This window comes from Xyrauchen texanus, chromosome 11 (genome assembly GCF_025860055.1).
Source record: "Xyrauchen texanus isolate HMW12.3.18 chromosome 11, RBS_HiC_50CHRs, whole genome shotgun sequence".
NCBI classification, from domain to species: domain Eukaryota; kingdom Metazoa; phylum Chordata; class Actinopteri; order Cypriniformes; family Catostomidae; genus Xyrauchen; species Xyrauchen texanus.
In genome coordinates this window covers 1,262,066-1,272,065 of record NC_068286.1, presented here as the reverse complement: position 1 = coordinate 1,272,065, position 10,000 = coordinate 1,262,066, and the positions used below count along the sequence as shown (strand labels likewise).

General features: G+C 44.9%; 1 protein-coding gene across 2 annotated transcripts in view; it reads right to left on the bottom strand.

The window, feature by feature from the left end:
• LOC127651401 (adhesion G protein-coupled receptor L1-like) overlaps positions 1–10,000 on the bottom strand; it is a 43,481-nt gene that overhangs the window by 931 nt on the left and 32,550 nt on the right. For both annotated transcript variants that reach the window (XM_052137197.1, XM_052137196.1), the window contains 12 exons: positions 6,766–6,971; positions 6,485–6,658; positions 6,185–6,394; positions 4,488–4,708; positions 4,005–4,071; positions 3,602–3,693; positions 3,282–3,450; positions 2,902–3,057; positions 2,659–2,755; positions 2,313–2,435; positions 2,155–2,172; positions 1–963 (listed from right to left, as the gene is read on the bottom strand). The exon at positions 1–963 is cut by the window's left edge and continues 931 nt beyond it. In XM_052137197.1, coding sequence (XP_051993157.1) covers positions 131–963; positions 2,155–2,172; positions 2,313–2,435; positions 2,659–2,755; positions 2,902–3,057; positions 3,282–3,450; positions 3,602–3,693; positions 4,005–4,071; positions 4,488–4,708; positions 6,185–6,394; positions 6,485–6,658; positions 6,766–6,971 — 2,366 coding nt within the window. In that variant the 3' untranslated portion in view covers positions 1–130. The remainder of the gene's footprint in view (positions 964–2,154; positions 2,173–2,312; positions 2,436–2,658; positions 2,756–2,901; positions 3,058–3,281; positions 3,451–3,601; positions 3,694–4,004; positions 4,072–4,487; positions 4,709–6,184; positions 6,395–6,484; positions 6,659–6,765; positions 6,972–10,000) is intronic.

Below are 10,000 nucleotides of genomic sequence, written 5' to 3'. Positions count from 1 at the left end.
TGAGCGAGACATGTTTGTGACTGGTTTCGTGAGATTCACCCTGATATTAATTCCAATGATGATGAGGATGATGACGCTCATCCACATATTCCTCCTCCAGATCTGCGTGTCCCGGTCACCAGCGCCCTAGTCACAGACTCGTCACCAGTTGCATCTGTCCGTCACCTTCACCCTGCGAGGGCTGCAGCGCGAGTCGCCCCTCGTCATTGGTCCTGCGCACAGGAGGCTGGTAAAATGCTGAAATGTGTGCTTGACGTCCCGCGCTGAAGTACAGCTCGTCTGGGGGGAGGGTCGGATGTGACTTGGTCCCGAGTGCCTCAGGACTGCTGTCAGGATAGGACGAATCCCGGTCCCGTGCGTACAGGGAGGCGGAGTCAGGCCCGGCTCCGCCCATGCTGTCCGTGATTTCCGCGGAGAAGCTTTCCGAGTCCTCCTCGCTCTGGTAGAACACGGACTGAGCGTGCTCCAGGAGGCGAGGCTTATCCGGAAGGCGGGGTTTGTCAGGTAGGCGGGGTTTATCCGGTAGGCGTGGCTTTTCCAAAGCTTTGTAGAGTAACTCCTCCTCGTCCTGCGGGGGTGGGGGAGGGGGGCGTGGCAGAGGCCTTTGTGGAGGTTCTCGGTGACCCGTCGACATGGCATAGTCCTGACGGTGCATCGTAGAACTCGTTCCATTGCCGTAACGATCGGTGGCAGACCGTAAGTTGCTCTGGACCAGCTCAGATATGATAATTTTCTCCAACGCTGCCGCGTCGGAAAGGTTTCGCCGCAGAGTGCCAGAAGGCTCCACCCCTCTGGGTGTCAAAAGGGCTGGGCTGACCTCTCCGGACACGCACCCTGATCCCACAGGAACACCCCCGAGCAGGTCAGAGCTTCCCCCGTGCAGTGAGTAGCTGTTGTTGTAGTTTCCATTCAGACGAACTCCCTCCAACCCGCAAGACTCGCGACTGCAAGACAGTGTGCCCTCTACAGGACAGAGAGAGAAATACAGAATTAGAAACCAGTCACAGGCATTTCAGTCAACCACCCCGTTTACACTTGGTACTATCATCTGATTCAGGCAACCCCATCACGAGGGTTCAGCAATAAATACAGGTAGTCGGAACGCATCATATTAGTCGCGTAACAGACAATATCAATACTGTATTTTTCTCAATAAAGTGAACTATGTAGAGTTTAGTTTAGTATGAGTGAACAAGCAAGCCGTTTTGGACACAGCACATGCATGAATGTGTAAATACAGTAATATCTCTGATGTTCATGCTGTCTGATGCATGTGGTGGTGAGATCTCTTGATGGAAATGAGCAGAGGTGAATTATATCATCATTACATCAATACAGAAACTTCAAAATCCAGTCATGGGGTCTGGGTATCTTAGCGAGTATTGACGCTGACTATCACACCTGGAGTCGTGAGTTTGAATCCAGGGTGTGCTGAGAGACTTTAGCCAGGTCTCCTAAGCAACCAAATTGGCCCAGTTGCTAGGGAGGGTAGAGTCACATGGGGTAACCTCCTTGTGTTCGCTATAATGTGGTTCGCTCTCGGTGGGGCATGTGGTGAGTTGTGTGTTGATGCCGCGGATAATAGCGTGAAGCCTCCACACGCACTACATCTCCACGGAAACACGCTCAACAAGTCATGTGATAAGATGCTCAGATTGACGGTCTCAGACCCCAAATTTTATGTATGGTTTGTTTAGGTATGCTTTATAGTTTTGTGCTTATTAGAGTAATATGGTATTGTTAGCTTAGCAACACGCTAACATCAAACGCTATTGAAGAGCGTTCCAATCCAGTCACCGTTAGGATACTGCTTTAGGGGCCGTTCACAACGATTGCATTTTTGTGTATATCTGCGTTGTTTTTCAATCGTTTTACTATATAAACATGCGTTAGCTAGACGTCTTTTGGCTAGGCTATTTTGCGCTGTTTTGTTTAGCGTCTAACGCAAAAATGCTGCATATTTAGATGCTGAAAAAAGAACAAGAACATCAGCTTTTCAAAGCGCAAACATGTTTGGTCTGAACGGCTCATTAGAAGGTAGCTGCCTATGTAGGAAAGAGGGGAAAAGGCAGCTACCTTGGTTTTCAAACGGCACTAATGAGATAAAGTATGGAGATGTAAACAACAGACAGAGATAGTACACATATTCCATACTTGAGTTTCTGAAAGTGCCTGTAGATCAGTTGACAGAGACAGACAGCAAGAGAGAGAAAGACAGACAAAACGAAACTCTTTTAATCTCGTTAAGCCGAATCAACGGCACAACAGACACAAATACTGTACACATACGATATGTAACATCACACACACACCAGTGGCGTTGAACACTGCCGGTGAGGGCGGGTTGAATGTTTCAGCCAATAAGGTGTTGTAAGGGGAGGAGCCAGAGCGAGTTTGCAGCATCGGATTGGCCAGGAGGTGATTACCCATAGTGCCTAAGGACAAATAGCAAAAAACTTTATAGAAGGGCACATATTTGTTTTTGAGCCGGTTCTTTTAAGAATGGCATTACTCATTTCCAAATCTTTTTTTAATCAATAATACTACAAGAATCGTTAATGGAGCCATTTTACAATGTTACACCCTCAAATATGAAACTAATGTTTTTAAAGGGGAAATGTGACAGTGTAACAGGTTTTGTGTGTGTGTATATTTCACCTCGAGTGAGTGTGGGTGTGTTGTTAATCTCTGCTGCCATGAAGGACGACTCTGTTTGCCGTCGAACGGTGTCATTCCACATCCTCCTGATACGACTCTGAACACACACACACACACACACACACACACACACACACACACACACACACACACACACACACACGCATATATAAGATTTCAGCTGTGTAAGTTACTCACCTTCAACTCCTCATAAAGATATAAATACACACTTGTGTGTGTTACCTGTCTTTGAGCTGGTGCATGTCGCAATTGGCTACCGCCATAGTAGCGATTGTTGCCTCGGTGGGCGGAGCTCTTCAGGGACCCATGGGAACCGGTTGAGGAGGTGTGGCCACAGCAATGTGACTGACGCAAGCATTTGCTGTATTCTTTCTGCACCTAATATAATATACAGAATAATCACTATAATCATACAAACAATTCATGAAAAGCACTCGAATGTAGCGTAATTGAGTTACTCTTTTGCAGTATTTTAAACATAATAACTAAAACATCCTCAAAATATCCCCAAAGATGATTTCTTTTTCAGATTCAGCTCAATTCTGGTTCAAAAAATTGTCCCCAGACTATTGCAAAGTAAGTACACACACACTCCTTCACACCTTCCTCTGAAGAGCGCAGTGCAGCAGGAAGATGAACATGCCGTGTAAAGCGTTGAATGAGGTGAACAGATACGCCATCACCACACTGTTATCATTAATGAACACGAGGCCGAAAATCCACGTCAAAGAGACGAGTAACAGCAGTGTGACTGAGCTGAGCGTCCAGCACCTGAAAACAGAGACAAAAACACCTCATGAGAAATAAATGGATATATTTGAGCAGTTCTGTGTAATAAAAGCGTAAGACGGTTGGACGTTTCCAGTAAATACATATACAAAAACAGTGCACGAGGCGTGACCCCTGACCCCTGCACTCTTACTTGATGTTGTCGAATCGGCTTGAATCTGGTTTCAGTACGGTGGAGTGACGCATCATTCGGTGAACAGTGATTACCAGCACCGCCAGATTCAGCTAAACATAAGACGGACGGATTTAAGATGAAAATACATCATTTCATGGTTTATCAGTTTACGCTATGCTCAGAATGGAATATTAGCATGCTGTATACAATTGTTCCAATGCTTGTATGCTTACATTTTTGTCACATGACTTTTCAGCGAGTGTCGTTCCATTATAATCTCAGAATTACACATTTGCATGCTTTCAATGTTATATACACTATGGTAATGCTAATATGCAATTCCAAACACAGCCCGTGTCTAACAGAGAGGTCAGTATATTGTTCAGAGTATTTGTAATTAACAGATTAAAGTGAGACTCACCAAGATAACGAGGGAGGCGGGGCCTATAAAGGTCCAGATGAAGTAGTTATCCACCCTCAGCCAACATCTACACATCACACAGAGATATATAATACTCAAACCATTGAAAGATATAGTAAACACGTATGGGAGCAGGATTTGGATAACTCTTAGAAATATTAGCTATGCAGCTTTTATGAGTTTATACTAATTTGTCAACCTGCAGCACCATTTAAAATGAACCAGTGATGTAAAAGACGATTAAGAGAAATGGTGACCAGTTACTGGACCTGAAATATACATCTCCCTTATACGTTTTAACCTTAAATATTGATTCATAAATGAAGATCATGGATATTCTATTGTGTCAACTACCAAGAGACAAACTTGTTATCCTTGAGTGGTTTTGTCAGGTTTTGCAGGGGACAACTTCAGAGAGTTCAGCCCATACGGATTGCAAAACCTACCAACAGCACAACAACCTGATATAACACACAAACTCACACTTTGGGTCCTCCGTAGCTCCTGTAGTCAATTGCAGTTGAAATGGCCACCACCAGCGTTGGGAATCCGTACGCCGACAGGTAATAATATTTCCGTCGAGACGTCTCGCTCTCAAACACTTCCACTAACAGCACATACAGCTGCACAGTCTCCATGCAGAGCCAGCAGAAGACCGACAGCAGGAAGAAGTGAAGCAGACCGGCAAGCACTGGACACACAACCTACACACACACACACACAACTGAAGGATTGGCGTTTCACATCTGCTGTGGTCTAGTGTGGTTTAGGTTCATCTGTTCTGATATGGTCTGATGTTGTCTACTGTGGTCTGGATTGTTCTGGTCTAAATTAGTCTGAATTAATCTAGTGTAGTATTCTTTGGTCTGGCTTTGGTCCTATATGATCTGACTTGGTCTGATGTGGTCTAGGTTACTCTGGTGTGGTCTAGTCTGGTCTGATGTGGTTTGGTCTGGTTTGATCTGTTATTGTATAATGTGGTCTACTTGGATCTGGTTTTGTCTCTGTGATTTAGTTTGGTATGATATAGTCTGGTTTGGTCTTGTCTGGTCAGATGTGGTCATGTTGGTATGATGTGGTCTACAAGGGTTTGGATTTGTTTAGTGTGATCTAGTGTGATGTGGTTTGGTCTGGCTTTGATCTGATGTGTTCTGGCTTGATCTGGTCTAGTTCAGTCTGGATTTATCTAGAGTGATTTGGTCTGATATGATCTGGTTTGGTCTAGTTCAATCTGGATTTATTTTCTGTTATATCGTTTTGTGTGGCTTGATCTGTTGTGAAGTGGTTTGGTCTGATGTGATCTGGTAGTCTGTGGTCATATGTGTTATGGCTTTGGTGTCATGTGGTGTAGACTGGTCTTGATTGATCTTGTGTTAAATAGTTTGGTCTGGCTTTGATAAGATGGGACCTGGTCAGGTCTGATGTGGTCTGGATTATTCTTATATGGTGTTAGTTGGTCTGGTGTGATCTGGTCTGGTCTGATGTGGTCTAGTTCCATCTGGATTTATCTAGTGTGATCTGGTGTGAAATGGATTTGATTTGATGTGGTCTGGTTTGGTCTGGTCAGATAAGATTTGGTCTTGACCTGATGTGGCCTAGATCGGTCTAGATTTGTCTAGTGTGATAGAGAATGACCTGGTTTGGTCTGTTATTGTATAATGTGGTCTACTTTGGTCTGGTTTTGTCTGTGTGATTTAGTTTGACATAGTCTGGTTTGGTCTCGTCTGGTCAGATGTGGTCATGTTGGTATGATGTGGTCTACATGGGTTTGGATTTATTTAGTGTGGTCAAATGTGATGTGGTTTGGTCTGGCGTTGATCTGATGTGATCTGGTCTGATGTGGTTTAGCTCAGTCTGTATTTAAGTACTGTGATATGGTTTGGTCTGGCTTTGATCTGTTGTGACCTGGTTTGGTCTGGTCTGATCTGGTGTGGTCTCATTTCGTCTGATGTGGTTTGGTTTGGTATGTTTGATCTAGTTTGTACTGATGTAGTCTGATCAGATGTGGATTGGCCTTGGTCTGATGTGGTCTTGATTGGTCTGGCTTTGATCAGACGTGGTCTAGTTCAGTCTGATTCATCTAGTGTGATCTGGTATCATGTGGTTTTGTCTGGCTTTGGTACGTTGTAATCTGATGTGGTCTGGTTTGGTCTGATGCAGCCTGGTCTGCTTGAACTCACGGTGTAGTCTGTTTTGTCCATGCCGATGAGGAAGAGCAGCTGTGAGATGAAGAGTGTGAGGCAGAGGTTCTTGTGGATGGTGGTGCGGTCGCTTTGAAGACCTCGCAGACAGCAGAAGGTGGAGATACACAGACCCAAACACACCAGAGAAATCACCATCCCCACCCACGTGATGATGAACAGAATCAAGCCCTGAACTCCACCCGGATACTGACAGAGAGAAGAATATCGTATTAGGAACATAGAAATGGGTGTATGAAGGGGAACTGTGTGTTTTCGTTTGTGTATTGAGGGACTCACAGCAGGTTGCTGGTGGTTCATGAGCACAGCGAAGTTGGTGAGATGTGAGCAGGCGCAGGTGGTGTGTGTGCTGTTACTGTGCAGACGTCTGCAGCCCTGCGATGACCACTGACCCTTCATCGAGCGCTCCGAGTAATTCCAGAACGAACAGTTTGGATTGAAGTGATTCTCCAGCTGACAAATCACACAACCATCTGTGAGCTACACGTGCATTTCTGTATTTACAATCGTGTGTTGTTGTTCCATACATGTGTTAGATACGTGTGTGTGTGTGTGTGTACCTGCAGGTGTCGCAGTGTGAAGAGCACCGGTTCTGTCAGAAACACTCGACTGGACTCTTTGTTCATTGACGCTGAGATGATGTGTGAGTTGACGGCCAGACTGTCTCCTCCAGGCTTCAGCTCTCCGTCTGTCTTCACTGTAGCGTTTTGAGTCGACAGAAACGAGCCCAGATTCTTATAGAGCATAAAAACCACCTTCACCTGACCTGATGGAGAACAGCCGGGAAAGAAGTGAGACAGAGAGTAAAATTATAACAGCACAGAAGAAAAAACAATAGAGGAACTATTTGAAGGCAGATTTTTTATCAGAAAAATATATTTTGACACAACAAAGAAGATAAAAACCTCTGGATTATCATCTGGCTACTGAACCATCACTACAAGAGCTACCTGCATTTTCCCTCCAAAACACTAAAGGACTAATTAAATGTACAACAGCTAAACAAATCATCATACAGCAGAGCTGTAACTGGCATACAACAGCAACAAAACTGTCAATTTGATTTATATCCATCAAAATATCCCATTATATGGCAAGCTAAAGCTAAAGCTAACTGCAGAATTGGCACAGTTCGAACCTAAAGTACAGGGTTCGGCCACTGGCCAAATTGATGCCCTACACAGAGTTCCAGGTGTATGGGGTTGAGGGTTCTTCTTCCACCCATCTCAAAACGCTGAAAGACACGAGCAGACAAGCACTTGCGCCGTCACAAGACTTGTTCAAACAAGAGGGATCATTGCCTTGTAGAGGTAATGATAGAAAATCAGAGGAACAGCTTCTGGACAGTAGTGTAGTCTAGAGCATAATCCCTATGCACACCTATCTTTCTTAGGATTTGGGGTATGCCAACATGAAATAAGTGATGATACGTACAGCTGCCAGAACAAGGAGTAAGTGAATTGTATATATATATATATATATATATTTACACTGGCAGCCGAAAGTTTGGAATAATGTTCAGATTTTGCTGTTTCGGAAGGAAATTTGTACTTTATTCACCAAAGTGGCATTCAACTGATCACAAAGTATAGTCAGGACATTACTGATGTAAAAAACAGCACCATCACTTGAAAAAAGTCATTATTTATCAAATCTAGACATCGGCATCACTCCAACATCTTATCCTTGAGTATTCATGCCAAATTAATAATTTGATACTAGAAAACTGGCCATCGTGAGAACCGCGCCGGTCGTGAAACGGGCCAAATGAGGCACGATAAGCTGAAATGAGCAGCCTTGTTATGCAAAACGGGCCACAAAATGGTGGCGCGATATGCCGAAGGGGGGCAACAACACACTGTGCAACAGTACTGCTGATGCTGTGAAGAAAGTTGCAGAAATCACCAGCAAAAAGTTCCCAGAAACCCGTCTAGTGATCTCCACACTCCTGCTGAGGCACGACCTCATATCCACCTCATGTCATCAACAGCATCAATGCTGAAATCTCACGAGGATGTTCTACACTCCCTAATGTGCATCTGGCCCACCACCACCACATCGGCCTCCACCACCTCTATGATGGAATTCACCTACACAAAGACGAAGTGAGTGTTTTTGCAAAGAACCTAAAGGATGCTGCCCTGGGCCGCAATCCAACATCACTGAGCCCCTTTCCAACGACACAGGACACTACCGGCCCATCCACCCCTACATGCCCAGATATGCCCCTTGACCCCGTTAGGAAGACAACAGCTGGACAAACACCTTACGTCATCCAGTCCCCCCAACACACCTACCTGAGGCTCCTTACACACCTGTAAACCCACACATACCTGCTCCACATCCACCTGCTCGCCATCAACCCCCACAAGGAAAAAGAAACAAAAAACTGCCCCAAACCAGGAGAGACCCCCACAGTAGAGAGCACAGAGCTATGCTGAAGCTGTGGCCCAGCCCCCTGCCACACCCAGACTCACGACAACCAGTGAACTGGGGCACATTAAAGAGATGCTACAAACACTGCACACACACACACACACACACAGGATAGATATAGTACTTAGTACTTGGTACCGTGGTTAACGTGAACACACATTTCCCAACATCACAGAACCATACAAATTATGCCAAATGCTTAATTTTGAGATGAATATGATACATCTCACTTCAAATGTATCTTTTAATGTAGATAATCTATACAAACCAAAATATAAATTTCACAGGTTTATGAGGTTACACCAATTATGGTTTATAGAGACAATATGGTTTAAAAAGGTCATACAATTCACACTATCACTAGCAGTTTAATTGGGACTTTAATTATTAAATTAATAATGGTGGTAAATAAAGTTTTTGTAGATTGGTGCTTTTGTCATATTACAGCATCTGCAACTTATTGTTCAGTACTGATTGCTTAGGGCTATTATCAGGGCTCCCCGGCCTGAAGGAAAGGAGGGAGGAGTGGGGCAAGGAGGAGGGCGGGGCCGTGATGATGCATGCCCGGCCCCTAATCAGGCTAATCAAGCCAACGAATGGGGTAAATATATATATACACAGTATATACACCGATCAACCACATCATTATAACCACCTGCCTAATATTGTGTAGGTCAGGAGACAGATTAAAGATCTGCAAAGATGATCTGCAAAGGTCCTGGTCCAAGGGAGTGAAGCAAACCTGGAGTCTTTTGAAGATGTATTCTCCCTGTTGAAAGCTAAAGTGAACACCAAGAGAATAATTGACCCCTCTGACAGTGAAGATGATTAGAGTCCAGCAGAGAACCCCAACACCTTGTCTATCTCTGCCCCTCCCACACCTGCCAGCCTTGCCAGCCTTACCAACCAGCTAAAGGAGAGTATGGCCAGCCTTGCCAGCCTTACCAACCAGCTAAAGGAGAGTATGGCCATAGAGATGGACTTTGCTGAATTCAAAGAGCAGACCCAGGCCAGGATGTCTGACCCGCCCATGAATACTGTCCAGCAGCTGAAAGAGGAGCTCAAGCAGTTCAAGAGAGAAAACCAGGCTTTGGCATCTGACCTCAGAGGAAGTCTAGAGGCACTCAAACAGGAGAATGGTGTGCTCCATGCTCAGTTAGCCAAAGTGAAAGAGGATGCTGAAAATAGAGAAAGGAGCCTTATTTCAACCACACCCTCTCTGCTCTGCACCAGCCAAAAAACACCATAGCACCTCCTGATACATCCACACAGCCAGCTGCCAACAGTCAGCTCATCCCATCACAGCTTCCCTCCACCCAGCCCGATGAACAAAACCCACAAGTGGTCTTGCTTGCTGAC